The sequence below is a fragment of the Microtus pennsylvanicus genome, chromosome 6 (genome assembly GCF_037038515.1).
Source record: "Microtus pennsylvanicus isolate mMicPen1 chromosome 6, mMicPen1.hap1, whole genome shotgun sequence".
NCBI lineage: Eukaryota > Metazoa > Chordata > Mammalia > Rodentia > Cricetidae > Microtus > Microtus pennsylvanicus.
This window is the reverse complement of record NC_134584.1, coordinates 31316994-31339645: the sequence shown is the minus strand read 5'-3', so window position 1 is coordinate 31339645 and position 22652 is coordinate 31316994. Positions and strand designations below refer to the sequence as shown.

General features: G+C 40.2%; 1 protein-coding gene across 1 annotated transcript in view; it reads right to left on the bottom strand.

The window, feature by feature from the left end:
- Positions 1 to 22652, bottom strand: part of C7 (complement C7) — a 71980-nt gene that overhangs the window by 22266 nt on the left and 27062 nt on the right. The window contains exons 4-11 of the mRNA XM_075975968.1: positions 21591 to 21732; positions 18916 to 19063; positions 17860 to 17998; positions 10889 to 11059; positions 10131 to 10374; positions 6963 to 7076; positions 3654 to 3820; positions 77 to 305 (exon numbers count right to left, since the gene is read on the bottom strand). Coding sequence (XP_075832083.1) covers positions 77 to 305; positions 3654 to 3820; positions 6963 to 7076; positions 10131 to 10374; positions 10889 to 11059; positions 17860 to 17998; positions 18916 to 19063; positions 21591 to 21732 — 1354 coding nt within the window. The remainder of the gene's footprint in view (positions 1 to 76; positions 306 to 3653; positions 3821 to 6962; positions 7077 to 10130; positions 10375 to 10888; positions 11060 to 17859; positions 17999 to 18915; positions 19064 to 21590; positions 21733 to 22652) is intronic.

Here is a 22652-nt window from a genome sequence, read left to right as displayed (position 1 = left end):
AGCAGAGCATGTCAAGGGCCGAGGCGTTCCCTTTGCGGTGTATCCCTCTTGATGAGTGAAAACCCATCCCACTGACCTGCTTGATTGCCGACAAGGACGCCTTGCTCACAAGCTACACCAAACGTGTACGGTTTGCAGTGACACTGACACTGTGTCCCCACGACAATAGCGAGGCCACCATTCTGACAAGGCTGGCAATGGCAAGGGTCGAATTCATCCAGGTACTCCTCAAGAGCCCGCTTCAGGTACAGTCTTTTCACAGCGGCACAGGGCACCTCCTTGACCAGCTCATACAATGGCGTCAGCTACAAAGAGAAGACCTCAATCAGTGCTCAGACTTCAGTGAGACTGGGTTTCTTATGATATGTATACACAGTCCCACTGGAACAAAAGAAAAAGCCACTCTTGCTTTTGCTATAGCTGCTCCAGTAGTTCAAACGTCTCAAGATTTCCAATATAGTCCCCAAAGCAAGAAAGAACCAAATCCTACATAGGTTGCTTCTTCCTGTTCATATGCACCTATGATAAAGCATTAAAATGCTCTCTCACTCTCTCCATCTCTCTCTCTCTCTCTCTCTCTCTCTCTCTCTCTCTCTCTCTCTCTCTGTGTGTGTGTGTGTGTGTGTGTGTGTGTGTGTGTGTGTGTGTGTGTGAAAGAATGGTATATGTATGCAGGTGCCCGCAGAAGCAAGAAGAAAATGTCACTAATTACAGGCAGTTGTGAGCCTTCCAACATTAGTGACAGGAACCAAAGTGGGGTCCCCCAGAAGAGCAGCAAGTGCTCCTAGCTGATGGGCCATCACTCCAACTCACTGTGACAGAGTTTGGTTTACAAACAAGGCTGAACACGGAATTAACAATAACAGTTAATAATAAAATGAAACTTGTGAATTGCCTATTTCCCGATTTTCTGTGAAATGTCTTCAGACTGTGAAACTAAGGGAACTGAAAGGACTGATGAGTGTGTGCCCTGTACAACTGCTTCTTGTTTAAGGTGGTTTTCTTTTTAATAAAAAAAAGGGGGTGGGGAGGGAACTCGCTCTCCTTGCAACAAAATCTCCACAAACCTAGGAAAATTTAGAACAGATAGGGGGAAAATATTGCTTACATCTTGAGCATGCATTAAAGTAAAAAACAAAAAGCCAAAGAACATTCATTGTCTAGTTAATGGAAGATTGTTTAAAGACAATGCTTTATCACCTCCATAGAGCACAGAAGAATACAGAAGAAAAGAAATTGGGTTTGAATTACAGCAAGTAAGCAATTTCAATTACACATAGGATTAAATTTCCTGACTTAGAGATGTAATATCTCCTTCCTGGAGACCAAGGCCCTCTGCTGAAGAAATGTAAAGCAGGGAGACTTTATTACTTTATGTTTGGTTTTTTTCAGAAGAAAAGCAACTTTGAAGTCAAAGGTGCGGTGGCTAACCTTTAACAGCAAGGCTTATGCAAAAACATGCTTTCCCATGAACAAGAAGGCACTGCTAAAATTCCCTACACCCTGTTGTGATGGCTACATTCAGATTGCCACAATGATGTCACCAAGGGCTCAAGTGGAAAGAGGAGTGACTGCCAAACTCTTCTGAGCAAGGGCCTTCAGTGATCATAAAGCTGAATGGTGTCTGTTCATTCCTGTTCCTTTCCTGCCCAACAGTAAACTGGCTCATCCGCGACATTTTATGTGCCTTGTAGAAAAGAATGTAGTTGAAGCTGTGAACGAATGCCTACTTTCCTCTCGAGACTTTCATTGCAAAAGAAAGAATGGAACCGTGAAAATGGCCCATTCCAAATACTGAAAGGTAGTACTCTCTGAGACCTTTCCTGGAAATGTCCTCATTTAAGGTAAACAGACAGAGTATGTTAGGGATGCCTGATGAGCTAGTATCTTGAGCTTATGTGAGACCTCAAAGTCCACCTCCACAGTGATACATTTCATCCAACAAAGCCACACCTCCTAATAGTGCCACTCTCTTTGGGGGGCATTTTTTCAAACCACTGCAGTTATGTGTGTGGGCTCACACATGCCACCATAAGCTTGGGGAGACCCACAGACAACTTCATGGAGTCAGTTCTTCCACCTTTGCATGGGTTGTGAGGACTGAACTCAGGTCATCAGGTTTGTTGACCAAGTACCTTTATCTACCAAGTCATCTTGCCAGCCCCTTGACCATATTTCCTTTGGTTTCTAATCCAGAGGGGTTACAGATTTCCCCAGAGGAAGGCATATAGACTTGTTGTTACATCTGTCTATTGGATTACTTCTCTTTCTGTGCCATGGTTCATGGGCTCTGAAGTCACGCAAATAACAGTAGCACCTAATGCCAGGCAGAGCTGAGGGTGTTTTTACCATAAAAGTGATTTTTACTTTATAACACATTATATGTATTCCAAACAACAACGAAACAAAAAATAACCCCCCCAAATCCCAACCCTATTGAGTTATACAAACGTAAACAGTGAAGACCAAAAAAACATAGTGGAATATGGGGTTAGGTCTCCAACACTCAAAGTTAGCAATGATGCTGATTTTAAAAAAGGGGCATTAGCTGGGGTTGTGGCAGCGCATGCCTTTAATCCCGGAACTTGGGAGGCAGAGGCAGGTGGATCTCTGTGAGTTCGAGGCCAACCTGGTCTACAAGAGCTAGTTCCAGGACACGCTCCAAAGCTACAGAGAAACCCTGTCTTGAAAAAAAAGGGGGGGGGAGCATTGATAACAATAAATGCAAGGTTTCATGCATGTTAAATTATTAATAAATGCACTGATGCTGCCATAAATAAAGCAGTTTGCCTAGAAAACACTGAAGCTTCCTGGGTGCTAGAAGTTTGCAATGTTCTAGATCACACGGAGTAGAACAATCAGAAATCTGGTAGATAGTTCCCCAGATGGGTGGGTGTACATTGTTTATAATACTGTAGGTGAAAAGGCATGGATGTCTGAGCTGTGTGTGCATCTATGTCACATGTGTTCCTGAGCAGTGAGGTCTGTGCCCACTCACTCTGTGCATCTGTGGATATAACCGCACAAAAGAAAACACAAAATTTGCAAAATGCTCATGCAGTTCTCTAACGTGTCAACCTCAATTGAGCAAATCCACATTTCCTAAGGAACCGAGTCTCAGTTCTCTTCCTGTTGCCTGCAAGATGTAGGATTCTCAGCTGCTTCTCCAGCACCATGTCTGCCTGTACACCGCCATGTCCCACCATCATGATAATGGACTAAACCTCTGAAAATGTAAGCCTCCCCATTAAATGTTTTCCTTTATAAGAGTTGCTTTGGTAATGGTGTCTCTTCACAGCAATAGAAACCCTAACTAAGACACATACATCATGTACATACACTGATAATAAATCAAAGAAAGTAATTTTAAAAGAAAATATAATCATATTTAAGGCAAAAATTAAAACACGAATTCCCTCACTAATTTGCCTTGGGGTTTACAGGACATTTGAGCTTTACTGCTGATCTGTGAACAAACCACATCCCCTGCTTCTTATTATCATGTGTGCATTCATTTTCTATATAAAGCCTAATTGAGATGCAGAAATGCTAATTGCAGCCAATTCTGTTTAATCACCTTGATGTAATCTCATTTTCCCAACACAAATAAACACAACTGCTCCCCTCCCTGCTTCAAGCAGAGCATCACATACCTTTTGTTTTATGACTTCAGGAAGACTGGTTACAGATTCAGCCCAAGAAGAGTACCTCTCTTTGTTTCCGGCAGGATTATCCAGGTCCAGGTAGCTAAGGTCAGAAACAAAGCCGGAACTTCCGCCTCTGACAATGGGTTTTCCTTCAAGCTTCCTCCCCTGGCCTCCTACACAGGAGGAAACAAGTCAGCATAAGCAAATCAAGCAAAATCAACAAGGTAAAGTGCAAACTCTGTCAAGTGTTTTCAAAACAACTCCATCAAACTGTGTGGTATCTTGAGAAGAGCAAAAGACAACAAACCGGATGGACAGGCAGAACACACAGAGGAGTTTCAGAAAAGCTAAACATTCCGGACAACACTGCAGTCATTATTATCCATCGAGACATCCTTGAGAAGAGACATAAAATACACAATACCAAGAGCAAACCCTAATGTCGATTGATGTCATCTGAAAAGCCAGTAAGTCGATGAGATTCATTGTTTTAACAATCGCTCCACTGTAGCAGAAGATGTGGCTAGTGTGAGAAGTCTGGGGGCAGGAAGTATACAGCACATCTTTATATTTTCCTCTTGTTCTGCTGGGACTCTTAATGAACAGAAAAAATAAGATTGAAAAGTAGGCGGCTGGGGCTATAATTTAGCTGGTACAGCACTTGCTAACCTTTGGAAAACCCTGAGCTCACACCTGCAGTACATAAAACTAGTTGTAGGAGCGAGCCCAGGCCTATAATCTCAGCATTCATTCACGAGGAAGATGGGATCGGGTGTTCCAAGTCACCCTCTACTACAGAAAAAGTTGACTGTCTACCTGGGACACATGAGACTCTATCTAAATGATGATGGAGAAGAAAAAGAAGAAAACATCTATGGACTGGGATAAAGGATATTATAAAATTAGTTTTAAATACCTTATTTCAATAAGAATATCATGCATGCTTTGCAGAAGAACATCATTAGAAGAAGCATACGTATATTAAAGGATGAAGTATCATGAAGATGAAACTTACTTTCAAACAATTCCATAACTCACATAAGCTTTCTAAACACATGATCATTGATGTTGTTAAATAACCTGTCAATATTATAAACATTTATGTATATGTGTGGCAAGAGGTCAAATAAAATTATTATGTATAGGTAATCAGTATAGAAACAACTACTATGTCCCCTACATTTTCTGTATTTGAAATTCTTTGTGATAAAATATTGGAGAAAAAAACAATAGCCCTACATATAGCATATTAACAATTTTTAAAAGCTGTTACTTAACAGGAAGACATTACCTAAAATATGAGAAGTGCTCTGAAAAGTTTGAATGCTAATTGAATTCCTATTTTCCATTTATGTGCCTCATAATTTCAGACATATTTTTATCTCTACTTATCATTGGCTCTTACAAAGGTCACAACCAGACATTTCTAATCTTACAGATCACATTTTGAGTGATTTCCATTTCCTTTCTTGTAACTGTCCAAATTTTGCAATTTTTTTTCAAATGAACACACTGTACTTTTATAATGAGAAATTATGAAAACCTGGTATTTTTAATGAATTATCTGAGTGCCTCCTCATTTTCATTGTTAATTCTGGGTTTGATATGCAAATAATAGCCTTTTTCATGTAATATCTCACAAGTCCAAGCCATGAGTTAATGAGTCACCACCAGCTGGGGTGTCTGGAGATTTCTGAGCTCAAGAAAGACCTATAAGAATATCCTGGGAGGTTGAGAGATGTCTCGTGGTTAAGAGCACTGACTGCTCTTCCAGAGGACCTAGTATCAATTCCCAGCACCCATATGGCAGCTCACAACTGTCCATGACACCAAGATTTTACACCCTCACACACATCCATGCAGGCCAAACGCAAATGCAAAACATTAAAATAAATAATCATTATTTTAAAAAGAGAGAGTGAGAAAATATCTGAGGAAAAATGCCTCGGAATCTACATTTTTCTCTCTTTCCCCAAGTGACACTTGTGAGCATGAAAGATTGGGAATCATTGCCTTACTGACAAACCAGATTAGGATGAGCAGTCTCTACAAAATCGGTGCAATTTTTCTGCTTGTGTGCTCTGTCTCCAGACCCCATAAACCCTCTGCTCTGGCTAAATCACTCCCCCTCCCCAAGAAAGCATGGCAAGTGCAGCAACAAGAACCCAAATCCATGCCTTTACATCTGCAGCAAGCTTTCTTCTTGGATTAGCTTTGGGGCCCCAACCTGCAAATAATGATCTAGAGATTTATTAGTTATGAAAACTTGGCCTTAGCTTAGGCTTTTTCCTAACTACTTTTTATAACTTAAATTAACCCATATTTTTAAGTCTACATTCTAACATGTGGTTCATTATCTCATCTCCATACAGCTTACCCTGCTTCCTCTGCCTCTGCCTCTCTTCTTCCCAGATTCCTCTCTGTCCCTGGAAGTCCTGCCTAACCTGTTCCTGCCTAGATATTGGCCATTCATTCATCTCTTTATTAAATCAAAATCAGAAGGTGCCTTAGGCAGAGAAACATCTATATAGTGTAAATAAATATTTCACAATATACATCTCATTTTCTTGCGAGGTAATATTGTCCACAAACTTTCTAGTCAATTCATTTTTAAATTATTTAATCAACAATACTAGGACTCTAAAGAGGCCCTAATTTTCCTGGTACCACACAGTGCCCTGTTGAAATAGGAACGTCGGGGCTGCGTCCCCGGCACCCGGCCGCCCACATGGCTAGCTCTAGCTTATGCCCGAAATAATTACACGGAAACTATATTCTTTTACACACCGCTTGGCCCATTATATCTAGCCTTTTCTCGGCTAACTCTCGCACCTGGACTAGCCCATTTCTTATAATCTGTGTAGCCCACGAGCTGGCTTACCAGGAATGATCTTAACCTGTGTCTGCCTGGAGTGGGAGAATCATGGCGACTCCTAACTCAGCTTCTTTCTCCCAGCCTTCTGTTCTGTTTACTCCTCCCACCTATGTTTTAACCTATAAGGGCCAAGCAGTTTCTTTATTGCTTAACCAATGAAATCAACAGATTGATATATGACACTCCCACATCAGTGCCCAATATGGGGGTCCCCAAATTTCCTTGTGACAGAAGAATAATAATAACCCAGAGATTCAAGTGAGGATTAGTAACATAGTGAGAACCTATCTCAAAAATAGTAAAATAATAAAAAATAAAAATAATCAAATACATTTCTGAAGCAGAATGCCTGCTAATGATTAAAAAGCCTTGGAAATCAAAACTTAATTATAAGACGATCAAGGCCAAGCTAGTAATGAAAATTGAACTCTATCATTTACCTGAAGCTGATTTGAAAGCGTCATCCAGTTCTTTGCATCTCTCATTTGATGAACGTGCAAAAAAAATCTTAAGAGCCCAAGAAGAACATTTCTTCCTCTGGTCTGACACAGCATCTGGGAAGAAAGGAAAAAGCCAAAGTTTAGTTTATATGTTCATTAAAGAAGTTCTTTGGGATATAGCCAGGGGTGAAAATGGGAATTAGAAGTGGTTTCCATGATGACAATTAGGGTAGTCACCAATCTGATTATAGGGGAAAACGAGTTCAGGCACCCTGCCCACTACTGCTAGGACTCTTATCTGGGGTCATCCTTCTAGATTCCTTGGAATTTCCCTAGTTCCAGGTTTCTCCCTAGCCCCATAATGCCTCCCTCAATCAAGATATCTCTTTCATTGCTCCCCCCTCTTCATCCCTTCCTCAACTCGGACATTTCAAGCCCTCATGTTCCCATTACCCATCTTACCCTTCTACCCCCTCCCCAGTTTACCCTGGAAATCTTAACTACTACTCTTTCCTGGGACCCGCCATGTGTGTCCCTCTTAGGGTCCTTTATACCTAGCTGTTCTGTTGGATGAGGGTAGGAAGGGATGAAGAAGGGGAGGGAGGGGGAACTGGGCTGTTATGTAACATGAAAAAAAATAAATAAAATTATAATAGAAACTCTTTAGAAAATAACTGTAGTCACTCTGAGCTCCACCATCTTGTGGGATTAAAGGAATGTTCTATAAAATACTAAACTAATTCCATTTTAATGAATATTAATTGTGATTTTCCCAATTATGCATGATTATAGATGATGATGGAATAAACAACTTTCTGCATAATAAAAAGGAGTGGTTTCCAGCTGTCTGTGGCAATTTCCTAAAGAGTAACAAAATATGTGCAGTTTCAAGTGCTCTCCAAGGGCAAAGTTCAGAAAAGAGGATGCTTGGATTTTGTTCTTTTCCTTCTATTAGCTTTGGCTGAGGGTGGGGGTGGGAAGAAATCCCAAATAACTTTCACATAAATGCATAGAGGAAGCAGAAACTGAAACTTCACGGAGCTGCATTTTATACTCACTCACGTCAGTTTCTTACAAATAAAACAAATAGATAAACACGGGCGTGTGAGGGCTTCCTACTCACTTGCTAGAGATTCTAAAAGGTGAATTTTGACCCTATACAAACTAATTCCTAAACCCCTAGCCCTACTCACCTGGTATCTGTGGTTCCTAGTGAAAGGAATTAGGACCAAGATAGCCCTCCTTTGTAGTCATTATAGTCAGGGGTACAAGACTAAAGAAAACAGAATATCTACACACCCTGGTAGAACACGTAGTCAATGCCAAGAGAATCAGGACTGAACAAGAGACTCTACCTAATTGTTGAGCTGAGGGGCTAAACCCAGAAGGCTCTGACTCACCAATAATGTGTTCATCTCTTGATGGACATCTAGGCTGATCTCATAGTTTAGTTCTTATGAGTATAATTGATGTTGTCATTAGTGCAATGACATACTGCAGTATGCTAACAGTCCTTTGCTTAGATATCCAGGAGTGGTATGATTGGATCATATGTAGGCCTATTTTCAATTTTTCAATGCTGATTCCACAGAAGTTGGACAAATTGATAGCCCTGTCATCACTATACAAGGTTCTTTTACTCTGTAACCTCAATAGCCCTTATTGTTTTCTTAAAGATTGCTTGCAGGAGTAGGGCGGAATCTCAATGTAGTTGCAACCTACATGTAAATGCCACAAAATTTTGGATTTAGCAGTGAAACTAAGTTTATACCAAGCCATTTGCAATATTAATCTTTCAAGGAAATAATGCTAAAAAAACAAAACTAAACAATATTTGTGAATTCATTTTCAACTTATAAAACAAGAGAAGTTCAAATTCTATTTAAATTTAACGTGTAGGAAACTGAAAAGGTTCATGGAAGCAAGGAAAAGATTATGATTACCCCATAAGGAAAAACTACAAGCTCTTCTTAAATCCCATGGAAGAATTTTTATTCATCTTCAAGTTCAGAACAGAATCTTTACTGAAGTGGAAGACCTTGAAGAGATGAGTTGCAATGAAGGAATTGTGGGCAATTGCCCAAGGTAAAAGAGAAGGTTTGACATGAAACATTACTTAGGCAGACAGAAAATTCTCTGGAGAGGGCTGGAGAGATGGCTCAGAGGTTAAGAGCACTGCCTGCTCTTCCAAAGGTCCCGAGTTCAATTCCCAGCAACCACATGGTGGCTCACAACCATCAGTAATGAGGTCTGGTGCCCTCTTCTGACCTACAGTCATACACACAGACAGAATATTGTATACATAATAAATAAATATTAAAAAAAAGAAAATTCTCTGGAGAGATGGGACAGGGAAAGTGCCCCTCATCTGAGCAGATGGTGAGGGCCATCATTTCAAGCTGGAATCCCCAAAGCAAGAATTCTAGTGGCATGTTCATTTTCTAACAAAAATCTGTCACCTGTAGCAGCACAGAGGGAAAGCTAGGTTGGTTATGATACCAGTTTATTCTGACTTCAAACCCTTTCCCGGCCATTTATGTGAACTCAGAGAGTCTCATCATAACACCTCTGTTTTTTAGTGTGTGTGTGTGTAGTGGTGGTGGGGATCATGGTACCCACCTCAGGAGATGAAAGTGAGAATTCTAGGTATCAATGTGATTTAGTTCTCACCAGCTAAGCACAAACTAGAGTTACCTGGGAAAAGGAACCTTGACTGAGGAATTGTCTCCATCATACTGATCTGTCTTTGGGGCATTTTTTATGAATAATTGATACAGGAGGGGCCAGTCCACTGTGGGAGATGCCACCCTAGCAGCTGGTCATAAGATCTATAAGCAAACAGACTGAACAAGTTATGTGGAAGCTATCTTAGACATCTGTTTAAAATAGAAGTACTTTTTAATCCGAGAAATGGGAAAGACAGTCAAGTATGATAAAAATCTAACACTCTCTAGAGACAGCTGATAATGGTAATGGTTTAACTTGATATTATTCAAAAGAGTAGGCAGACATTTCTTAAATCATGTGAGAATTTAAGTAGAGTATAATAGATTCCTGCAATTTTGGGCTCCTCTGTAGTTTATCGAATTCCACAGCTGAAAAGTGTAAGTATATCCTCTCCCATTTAGACTCTTCAGATGCTTTCAGATAACACTTTTAATACCATACCACTGTGTTTGACATTTCCTGAATCCAGATAAAAGAGAACTCTGTATTCTCCTCCTAAGGACCCGGACTGCAGATAATGTGTCCCGTATTGGTCAATTAGCTGTCGGTAGGCACTGTAGTCGTACAGAGTGGGAAGATGGGAGAGCTCCTTCCAGAATGGCTCAGCAAGTTGTAAAAATTCAGGATTATTATTAATGAACTGGGCCACTTCAACACTGTTCTTAACAACCAACAATTGATAGCTCTGGGGGGAAAGAAAGAGCAAAAGGAGTTTTAGGTAGAAGCTAAAATCATACGATAAATATTTGCCTACCCATCATCTTGATCAGATGTTCATTCCTGTCACCTAGTCTGATTTTTCTTAAGACATAATGAGGTTTCTGCTGAGCTCACCTTCATGAAGAAACCTGAAGTTTTCTGGAGCCCAAATAAGGAAACATCTGAGCAATGCTCAACTAGGAAAAGGGAACTGACTTCATTACGCCTGCTAAATTAGTTTTGAAGAAAGTGTTCAAAGTAATCTATACACGAGACTCTGTCTTTAATAATAATAATAAATATTTAATGAGAAAAAGATAAATATATTATCAAATAACAAAACAATGTACCTCTAAAGAATGCATTGTCTGTTAAAGGAGTTATTTTGCCTTAATATAAAACAGAAAATTAGTACGTTTGCTAAATACACCTTTGTTAATGCCAATAACACTCAGTACTTGGTAAAAACAGAAAAAAAATGGTTAATGTTTCCTACTAACCTTTTTCATGTAGTTGTTGTTGTCCCGTGAATTATGATTCCGGTCATCAGATGAGGAAGAGAAAATTAGGAATTTGCCTGAAGAGGATGATTCAGATTCTCTGGATTCATGTTTTACATAAGCCCAGCTACTGTTGTAAAACTCATAGTCAAAATCATTATTTATTTTGACCTGTAAGAAAAAGACAACCTTTTACTATAACCAAATAAGGACTTGGTATATATCCAAGATGCTTTTGTTGTATCATTTAAGATGCATGCTTTTGGGTCTGGAGAGATGACTCAGTAGTTAAGAGCACTGCTTTTCCAGAGGACCCAGGTCCAATTCCCAGCACCCTACCATCTATAAATCCAACATCTAACAGCCTTACACAGACATACATGTAAGCAAAACACAAATGCATAAAAAATAAAAATAAATAAATTGAAAAAAGGATGCATTCTTTCTTCACACCGTTCCCCATGAACACAAATCTCTGCACTTACATAAAGCAACTAAGTCTCACAACAAAGTCAGGCCTGTGTACAGAAAGTGTTTGTTCTAAGACAACTCTGCTGCACAGGGGCTGTAGTATCAATGACAGTAACGCCATGTGACACACAAGGCACATTTGTATAAACATATATTCCATTTTCTTTACTCAGCATTTATCCCGGAAGTGAACGAACCCAGACAGCTATACTAAGGGAGAACTGGAAGCATTCGGCTCTTGATTTTCCATGTTGAGAACAGAGAAACAAATGGATGACGTAAAACAATGAGATCATTTGGACTTTGTGACATGATGCCAGTTTAAACTTCCTGATTCTATTGAATTGATGCTAAAATTCAATTCTCTTTTTCCAATAATAAATGATAGCAAAAAAAAGGATGATCCCACAAGAATTTGAAAACAGACCACAGGTCACAGTCACAGGTGGCAGAGAAGTGTCCTTCTTGGAGAGACAAATGACTCGTTTATCATTGACGTCACCTTGCATCAGAGGAAAATAAGCACAAGAGCTGGCAAGTACCATAACTAGAACAAGAACCTTGTGGAAAGCATGATAGTGACCACTTTAGGCTGCCTCCTGTGTAAAGGGTACCCAACACTGAATACATACAGTCATACTCTATAGCTATAGGCGCCAGAGCTACAGAATGACATACTTTTTTCACTATTTTGCAAGACAATTCCTTGTGTAAAAGTCTCTTAGTATCTTAATCTTTTTTTGTGTGTGTGGTTTTTCGAGACAGGGTTTCTCTGTGGTTTTGGAGCCTGTCCTGGAACTAGCTCTTGTAGACCAGGCTGGTCTCGAACTCACAGAGATCCGCCTGCCTCTGCCTCCCGAGTGCTGGGATTAAAGGCGTGCGCCACCACCGCCCAGCTTAGTATCTTAATCTTATAGGCAACAAATCTGCTTAGAATGTGAGTTTGCATAGTATAAAACAGACTTGCTAAAAGGTTTGTTTTCTCAGTTTCTATTTTATGCAGCAGTCAAACTGGAACTCACCTTTCACAAGCATTTCTATTTCACACACATCTGCTTTCATGATAAAAACATAAATAAATATTACTAAAACTCAAGGAACATATGGACTGTGTATGCCATACACAGTATTCTTCAATAAAATCCTGAAATTATGTCATTTGCAGAAAAATAGATGGAAGTAAAGATCATTAGTGAACTAAGCCAAATCAGAAAGTCAACTGCTGTGTGCTTTCTCCCATATGTGGAATCTACACTTAAAGATGATAGATAGATAGATAGATAGATAGATAGATAGATAGATAGATAGATAGAAGGCTAATGGCAGGCACATATAAAAATATCATGATACAAGCATTGTCAAACAGTGTTGTAATTAATATAGTTTCTGTATGATCATGTGGGTCAGAGTGACCAAGAAACATAACCGCAGTCTGCAGCTACAAATGGCACCTGAACGTTTGCCTGGGCTCTCTTTGCTAGAGGGGAGCAGAGGCACAGCTTCTTTAAGAAAGGCTTCCTGACTCAGCATTAATAGCAAAAACTCTCAGCTCTTTTAAGAGGCCCTGCCACCAAACACTTAAATGGTGTTTATGAGGAACCATTGGCATGCTTCTTGGTGGTAGCAAGGACCTAGAAACAGGGTTGTGGGGAAAAAAACCTGGCTTCTGCCAGTGCTTCTGCCATGAAGCTAGACTCTGAGAAAGCCAAGGAGTAGGGAGGAAACAGCTGCCAAAGCCACGTTTTTAATTCTAGTCATATCACTTAACCAAATTAAAGATTCATGGGGTCAGAAAAAGAGAGATATACAGTAAAGATAGATTCAGATGAAAAAAACTTCTAAATGGTTTACAGTGTGTTTAAAAATATATGTAGACTTAGGAGAGAAAAGAAAAAGGATAAGGAAAGTCCTTTTAAAAAAGAAAGATTGTAGTTGGGTGTGGTGGCACCCAACTTTAATTCCAGCATTTGGGGAGGCAGAGGCAGGAGGATCTCTGTGAGTTCAAGGGCAGCCTGGTCTACAAAGTGGATTCCAGGATATACAAAGATACCCTGACTCAAAAACCCAAAAATTCCAAATAAAAATAAAAAAATAGAGTAAAAATATTAAAGCCACATAAAGATGGAAAATACACAAAGACTTTGGATACTGTATGTTATTGTGTATACTGTTGTCTTTGAATTGTTTGACTGCTGAGGAACAGACATTTGATTATAAACATTGCTGGATTAATCATATATATATATATATATATATATATATATATATATATTCCTTTGACTTCAAATTTTAAGTTAAAAATATGTTACTTTGAAGCAGAGGTTTTGCTTTTATTTGCAGAGAAAATGTGAGGCTGCAGATTCATTCTGGTTAAGAAAAATAAGGTTTGACCAAGAAAGATCCCCTGAAAAATCTCCAATGGGAACAGATGACCCAGATGATCCAAAATTTCAGAGGACCTCTGATGCAGTTTCCTCTAAGTTCTATATCCAGGACTGCCTCAAGACTGCTGACTGAAATTATCCAGTCTCACATAATAATATTCAGTTAGGACTTGACCATAACCCTAAATTTTCTTTAGGTCCCCATAAGATTATCAATCTTAAAATCAACCTCAATCAGCAGGAAGTAGCCTGAAAACTATACCCACATTCCCTCCCCCAAAAAAATGAATTATGGATGTTTGTCTTCATTTAGAGTTTTGGTTACAAGTTGTTATGGACAATGATCAGGAATAAAACTAAACAAAGGAGATTAGATTCAGAGTTCTTGTTTTAAAAAGACAAAAGGGAGAAATGCTGTAGGATCATGCTCTTGTAGCCTGTAAAGATTTGTCACTTGTATTGGTTTAATAAAATGCTGATTGACCAGTAGCCAGAGAGGAAATATAGGCAGGGCAACCAGACTAGGAGAATTCTGGGAAAGAAAACACTCAGTCTGTGGTCACAAGCCAGACACAAAAAAGCAAAACGAAAATGCTGCACTGGGAAAAGGTGCCAAACCACGTAATTAACCATAGATAAGAATTATGGGTTAATTTAAAGTGGAAAAGCTAGCTAGAAATATGCCTGAGCCATTGGCCAAACAGAGTTGTAATTAATATGGTTTCTGTGTGATTATTTGGCTCAGGGTGGCTGGGAAATGTATGCACAGTCTCGAGCTACAAAGGTAAATAAAGTCATCTTAGCTATCATCCTCATATCAATAAAGGAAGTAGAGGCTCCAATAATTTAATATTGAAGTGAGCTTGTTCATTATTCCTTTGTATATGCAAGGTCTCTCTTCAAACAACATGATGAAATATGAAACACATTCATAACCAAAATCAGAAGACTCGATGACCTGTGTCCAGTGTGGTCTGTAATTCACTCCCATCTACAACAGGCTCCATGCTGAGAATGAAGGAAGCTGAGTGTCACCTTCCCAAGCAACTCTGGGGCCCTAATGTGTGCTTGGCTTCCAGTAGCCTTTTGTGTGTGAAAAGTATGAATAAGTAGAGAATGTGTATGACAAGGTTAGTGGCTTGGTCCAGAGGAAGCCAGACTTTCCCTAAAGCCTGCCTTCCTAATAACCAACATCCAGATTATAAGCGATCATACATGTTTTATGCTTATTAATATTGATGTCCCAAATAATTCCAAAGCTACCCTCTATGGGGTGGAGAGCAGACCGCACAGTGAGCACTGGGTCTGATTTTTTGAACTCTGGGGAGCTCTCACTGCCCTCATCTCCACAGCTGTATTTAGCACTCAGACGACTGGCTCCCTGCCTGTCCTCCCTTCCACCTCACTTCACTGAGGCTGGATTTGCAAATCAGTACTGTTCCGCAGTCAGTAACAGGCTATAATTTCCCTCTACTTCTGACAACACCTTCACTCAGTGATGGGAAAGACATTTCAGACGTCAGCCCCCAAACCAAGCCCTGCTGAAGAAAATGAGTGTCAGGAGCAGGCTGCTGTTAAATCATTTTCTTCAGAGGCCACAGGCTTCTAGTGTGTCTCTCTTCCAGTTAACTCGAAAATAATCTTCCTCATTATTTCCTCTTCTCTGTGACGTTCTAAATGTGTGTGACCCTTTTGAAAATTCATATACAATTTCGCTCCCTTCTAATTATGAAAGAATTAGTAACGTATCCTTCCAGGAATAGAAGCTGAACAATAATTATTAGTATCTACATGCTCATATCCCATGCTCTCCCTCCTAGCCAGAGGTTAGATTATAATACATGTCACTTATTATATAGAATTCAGAATTGAAATGCAAGAAATGAGGAAACAAAATGTGATATAAAATAAAGGGGTTCAGAATTTGAACCTCTCAAGCTAGGTCACACTGTTTTAATGTTGAAAAAAGTCAAAGTCTTCCAAGCCTCAATTTACACATGACAAACTAGCAAATATTACCTTCCAAAAATAGTGCAAGGATTAAATCTATACCTGTTACTTAAAACAGAGCAAATGCAGAGTAGATATTCAAAATTTGGTGGCTATACTTGTTTCTAAGTTAGGTTGATGTCACACTTACTTGACTCGATAAGCTTTTTTAGCATATTGTAACTGCACAAAAGTTAGAGGTTTTATGATGGCATTTCCATACACGAATATCATGCCCTTACGTCATATTCATCTTCGCTATCATTCACTTTTATTCCTCTTTTCCTTACTGTTCTCGCTGTAAGTAACTCCATCTATTGTAAACTGGAGGTTAATCCTTAGTAATCATAGTCAAAGCTGCTTCCCCAGAGGGTCTTTTGGGGGGGGCAGAGGGTCCTCCTTCCAGAAGTCATTTTTGTTTAAAAAACTGAAAGTTAAATGGAAGGATAACTCAACTGGAAATACAGGTGATTCTGAGATGAAGGAAAGAAAAGGAGTAAAAAGGTAGCTGTTGGAAGATGAAATTGACAAAGAGGTTAAAACAGAATGAGACCAGAAACCCCACTTTGCTGAGGCTGTGAAGACAGTTTTGAGGGGCAAGATATGAACTGGGGTGGGTGCAATGTGTTCAGGGTACTGGACTGGAAAACCCTCTTCCTCCACCCAAATCCCCAGGAAAGTCTCCAAAACCCTACGTATTTTGTGTGAGCATACTTGGTGTTGGTACCAAGAATCAGGATGAGCACAACAGGGGCATCTGAAGAGCTGGAGCTTGGAGCAAGAGGGGACTCTGATCAAAAGCAGAGACAAGTAGTCAGGTAGGACCAACAAGGACAGCATGGCTCCATGCCCACTTATCCACACTGCTGTTGGAATATAAAGTATAAAATTGTTGATGCAATCAATGTGGAATCACAGTAAGGCTTCATTGTGCAGATCCCACAGAACAGCGATCTGTGTGCTATGTGTACAACCCAAAGAATTTGTGTGAGATTCGTGCACAGGAACGTTGAAAGCATTTTCTTAAGAAAAAAAAAATGGGAACAGGGACGACAATTCCATCTTCATTAACATGAATAAACCTTAAAAACCTAAGTCAGCAAGAAAACTCATAAAATAATTAATACCATTTTATTTCTGTAAATAACAAAACCAGGCAAAGCTGAGTCACAAGCAGTTATTTAGAGATGCTTGGGTACATGTAGATATGTATGTGACAAACATTCAGAGCCAAACAAGGGAAGCATTAGTACAAAGCCTAGGACAGTGGCTTCCTGCAGGTGAGAGAAATGTTATCAAGGATTAGTATGTAGGAACCTGTGAGTCACTGGATATATGCTACTCCAACACATGGATAATAGAAACACATAGGCATTTGCTATATTGGTTTTCTTCCAATTGCAAGCATAAGTTACCAGACGCCTTTGTAAATATAAGTTGCTTCACAATTTTAAAATAACTCATTTTAATGAACCACTATGACAGAGGAAGGAAATCGCTGTAACCAGTCCCAGGCAGAACCTTGGATGTCAACACTCATACGAAGCAGATGATAAAAGGTCTTGAGCTCACATGAAACATGAACTTAAGAGGCATATTAAAAGTAGTATTGACCTGTATGCTAGACTTCAAAACCATGAACTCCTTTTAAACATACATAAAATGCTTATGAAAATTGACCACATGAATTCACAGCAGCTAGGGCTGGCTGTCCAAGGCCTGCTCAAGATCCAGCAGCCAGACTCCCAGGATGAATAATGGAGGGGCTAAGGAAGACTCACCCCTGGCTGGAAAGCTATTGGCAACTGATGATGTCTGCTGGGAGAGGTAAAGGTGATTTTCCCCAGGGATGCAGAACCTGTGAGGCCGCCCATGCCCCATTGCATGGCCCCACACCCGTGCACATACGGATAGTAGTAAATCGACTTAGTGGTTTGTTTTTTTGCTTTTCCTAACAAACAGTGCATGAAGTTAGGAGGTGAAAATAAGGATGATAGGGGAGGAATGAGAAAGATGAACATATTAGGCCATAAACAAATTCCCAACTAGTACTAAAATTTTGATGCATATAAAAATGATTGCTACAAAGTCATGGGTTACAGTGAATTACCTGGTGTAATTAAGTACCTGAAATGTATACGAGAGGATATTTCCACTCAGTCTGTAGAAGTCTTTTCCATCCCCACTAAACACTTTCCGGCATTGACCACCAAAACTTTTGGTGTTGAGGACTCTCTTCCCAAACTTGCCAGTGAGTGCGTTGTAACTGTGAGGAGGAGAGAGACGAGAAGGGGGAGGGGTGGCAATTAAAATCCAGAACTAGTACCTGCTGGAGAAACAAATATGAGTAAAGTCTTCTAGAAGCCAACCATTAAAATCCTCTACACCTAACACTTGAGACGCTGCACAAACAGGGCAACCCTAGCATCTCCTGGTGGTAGGAGAGCTAACACTAACAGCAGAGGAAACCCAACACTCTGTCAGCCTGAGGACATATTGGGGGACTTGGGTCTGTTGTATCTATGGCAACAGCTGCTTTAAAATTGATTCTATAGATAAAACCAATACAATTAAGGTTACTGCCGGTGCAGAGATTGCTTTCAACTGCAAGTTCCATCCTGACTCTCTTAGCATGCTGAAGAATGTTCCTTACAGTCACTCTGCCCTCTTCTTCTGTTAATAAACTTGACACTATTGTAGGGAAATTCACGTTGATTTTTCTAAGATAGATTATTTTAGAAAATAGAGCCTAGAATTGACTTGATCCTAAATTTTTAAAAGATGGTTTCCCTTTTACTTTCAGCTATGCTCCCTCTTCTCTCTTCCTTCTCCTCCTCCTCTTCCTTCCTCTCACTCTGTCTCTCTTTCTTTGTTTCTCTCTCCTTCTCCTCCTCTTTTCCCCCCTTACACTGACCAACTCTCCAGATTTTCCTATAGTTGAGAGGTTTCCCTCGATGTGAGACTATCAGCTCTAAATCCTTGTGTATCTGGAACAAAAGCTGGCTCTACATCTTACCCCATGTATCTATAGATATTCAACTATGAATTTTTAATTGCAGCAGGATGTGGCGAAGGTGTCTGAGCTGTTGGGTAACTTATTATTAGACTCGTCAAGCCCTAAAACACAACAGAAGTAAAACCTACAACCCATTGGTATTCTCGGAAGGCCTCTCAGCACCTTACCCATTGCCAGTAAGTTCTATGTTGGGAGGAGGTTTATCAGTGTCACAGGAAGGTCTGCTTTCTGCATCCTCACATCTGTCTTCATCGGCACTATCTTCATCACAGTCGGAATCCCCATTGCAAACCAAGGATTTGCTGATGCACTGACCTGGGCAGGAGAGAAACTCTCAGAACATATAAAGGAGGGAGGAGGGGAAAATATCCACTGGGATCACTCCAGCACCACAGTGACAGCCTAGTGTAGGTCTCAGACAGATCTTCAGATTGTCTGTAAAAGAACTAGTGATGGTTTTACCTCCATTTTGAAACACACAGAACTGATTTTTACCTTTTCTGAGTGCAAATTGAAAACAGACCTGAACTCAAAAGCCCAGAATCAAAGCCATAATCCTCAAGCATTTCTTGTCTACATTCTCCAAGATGCACACAATTCCGCTTACAGGTAAAACAGATTGACTCTTTTGTTTGTTTCTGTAGTTGTTAACCTAGACGTCAAACTAGTGATTTTCTTGTTGATTAATATGTGTGATTTTTTTTAGAGCAAAGAACTAGATCAAGGGACTGGAGGGATGGCTCAGCAGTTAAGAGCACTGACTACTCTTCCAGAGGACCCAGGTTCAATTCCCGGTACCCACATGGCAGCTCACCACTGTTTGTAACTCCAGTTCCAGGAAACCCAATACCCGTGGCAAAACACCAAGGCAAATAAAATATAAATTAATTAATTAATTAATTAAATGAAACTAGATCAAGAGGTTGAAACTCAGCATTTTTTCAGCATCTATTCTGTGGAAGACTTCCTGGTTGTGAGAAACAAATTTGTATGGTGTGGTCATTGCCAGACTTTTCATATGCTGTATAATCTGCTAATAAAGGCAATGATGATAGGAACCATTATAAGCCAGCAACATCACTGTTATGATAACTCAGAACACCAAGAGAGCACCAGTGAGTACCAGATGATCTTGGCCGTGTCTTTCTCCCCAGCATCATCCCAGCCTTTTCCTTATCAGTCTTCCTATGGTCTCTGCACGTTGGACCATTTGTATGCAGGTCCAAGTTTTCTGTCATCTCAATGACCTAATACCTCATTCTCTCTGTCTAGAAGGATTTTCTCTATTCCTCTCTGAGGTGCCTTTTAAATATCGAATTAAATATTATCCCTTTTTGAAAACGATCCTTGTCCCTCAAGCTATGAAGGTCATTCTTTCTCTATTTCTTCAAAGGCTGCTCCGTGCACAGGAGTCTTTACAGTGCAGCATGCAGCTCACTCTGTATCACTCAAGGCAACACGGCAAACTCTGTTGAGAGTCTGCCCATGCACCAGGCATTCCTCATGAGAAAATAACCAAACAGAGCTTATGTCTACCAAGCTTCCGAGAGATGGACAGGTCACCAATTTGGATTACGGACAGTGTAAGATCCACAGTGAGCACAGAGAAGTGATTTCCTGGTTAATTCTATCTCCTGGGGGATTAGTAAAAGCTTCCCGAAGCAGGTATCACCTGATTTGAGTTCTCAAAATAAAATAGGAGCTTTACAAGTACTATTTAAGAGCAACTGCAGACCTCCATGTACTCAGTCCTAAATGGAAAGTCTTTATCGAAGCCCTCTCCTCAGTGCTCAGGGATCTATGTGACAACATGCCACGCACAAGACCTGCGTAAGTTCAGGTCAAACAGGGTTTCAACCCTGAGAAGGGATAGTGGGCACAGGGTCTCATGCCTACCAAGAAGCTATTTGCAATGTATAACCCCCTATCAGAGAGAAAATCATTTTCTCCATTGGAGTGATACTGGGTGTATCAACCATACTCTGGGACAGGCCTCATGCTCAGGGGTAGCTAGCCAATACAAAGGGACTCCTGAGTGTTATTATGGTTTTTGAGGGTTTTTTTTATTAGTTTGGGTGCTTTTTTCTTTTTTGAGAACACAAAATTGGGAGGTGGGGAAGTAGGGATGATCTGAGAGGACTTGGGGAAGGGAAAGAATATGATCTAAATATATTGTATGAAAAAATTTAAAAAATAATAGTAAAAAAATTCTAACATACTGACTCTTGATCTACTAATCTGTTCATAAAACTCCAATATGTTGCAGAGTGGTAGCACACGGTCTTGAGCCCAGCATGTGGGAGGCAGAGACAAGAGGATCTCTGAGATCAAGGCCAGCTTAGTTTACAGAGTAAGTTCCAGAACAACCAGGGCTACACAGAGAAATCCTCTATCAGGAAAAAAAAGGGGGGGTAAAAAAAACTTCCATACGTTGTTTTTTTGTTGAGTAAGGGAGTTTCCACCTGTAACCTCAGCACTGAGGAGGTGGAGGATCAGGAGTTCAAAGTTACGCTCTGCTACATAGAGAATTTAACATCAGCCTCATCTACAAGACACCAGGTCTCAGAAAGAAAAAAGGAAGAAATTAGTTGAGGCTGTTAATAGCTTTAATTCTATCAACACACCAAAGAACGCCCATGCCTTTACGTCTCTCTTGCTTTTGAATGGATGCTAAGTGTGTAATTTATCTGACTATGCAATTACTATACTAGCAAAAGTCTTGCTTATATTAGGAGAAAATTCATTTGGAGGCCAATATAAATTTAAACAAATATGTATGGAGCCAGTTAACAAATAACATTTGAATTATATTGGCATGCTGAGCCCATGGAAAACAACTCACCAGAGAAACATCTAAAACGTTCTCCACAGCCCTCCTCGGTTGGACAGCCTTGTTCAGGGTTGCAGGACTGTGTTTCAAAAGCACTTCCCACGCAGGGGAAACCTCCATACTGCCCATAAACAGCAACCGGACGCCTTCGAGTCTGGAAGCAAAGCAGATCTCTTTGTATTTTCTATGTGAATTATCCCAAGTTTCCTTGAGGAATAAAATCTAAGAATTAATTCAATTTGAGAAACACTGACCAGAAATGTGTACTCTTGTGGTACAGAAGTAAAACCCACGAGGTCAATGAGCTCACAGGTTCAATGACAGTTGGATTGCTATTTACACAGAGCTTCTAACCATAGATTTACTCTCACTGTTGAGTGAGGGGAAAGAAACCTTCCTGACAACTCTTTGAAAAAGTAACTTGAGAGAAAAATACATTACAATGCAGAATGATTAACATTTTGGCCAAATCTATATTCTGAGAGTTAAGCAGAAGGAAAATCAAGTGTGTTTGTTGGAGGAAAGAGCAGGGAAGGTTCCAGGGAAAAGAGTTAAGATGTAGTGACAGTGGTGGCCCGCGCCTTTAATCCCAGCACTTGGTAGGCAGAAGCCAGCGGATCTCTGTGAAACCCCGTCTGGAGGGTGGGGAGATGAAGTGAAGAAAACCTTGATAAACATGATAGGTGATTGACCTGAGCTGAGCCTTCCAGGGGAAAAAATGAGACACGGAAAAGAACCCAGAAAGACAGTTACTGATACAGAGGCCAAGTGTACAAACTGAGCATGAGCAATCCAAATGCTAAGGGTGTTAACAGTGGGGTCTTACCAGCTGATGGAGAATTGCGCTCTGACAGGGGAAGTGCGTTAAGAGCAGACCTCTTTTAGAAAATGAGACAACGGAAGAATTTACTGCACTAAGTGAAAAAGTCCTAAGACATCCTAAAATTCACTTGGTCCACATTAAGTATGGAGTCATGTACCTAACGCTTGAACAACCTCAAGATCTGCTCCTGCTCTCCTCGCACTCCGGCCTCCTCCAGTACTTGCCTCTTGTGCGGTCTAGTTTTATGTCAG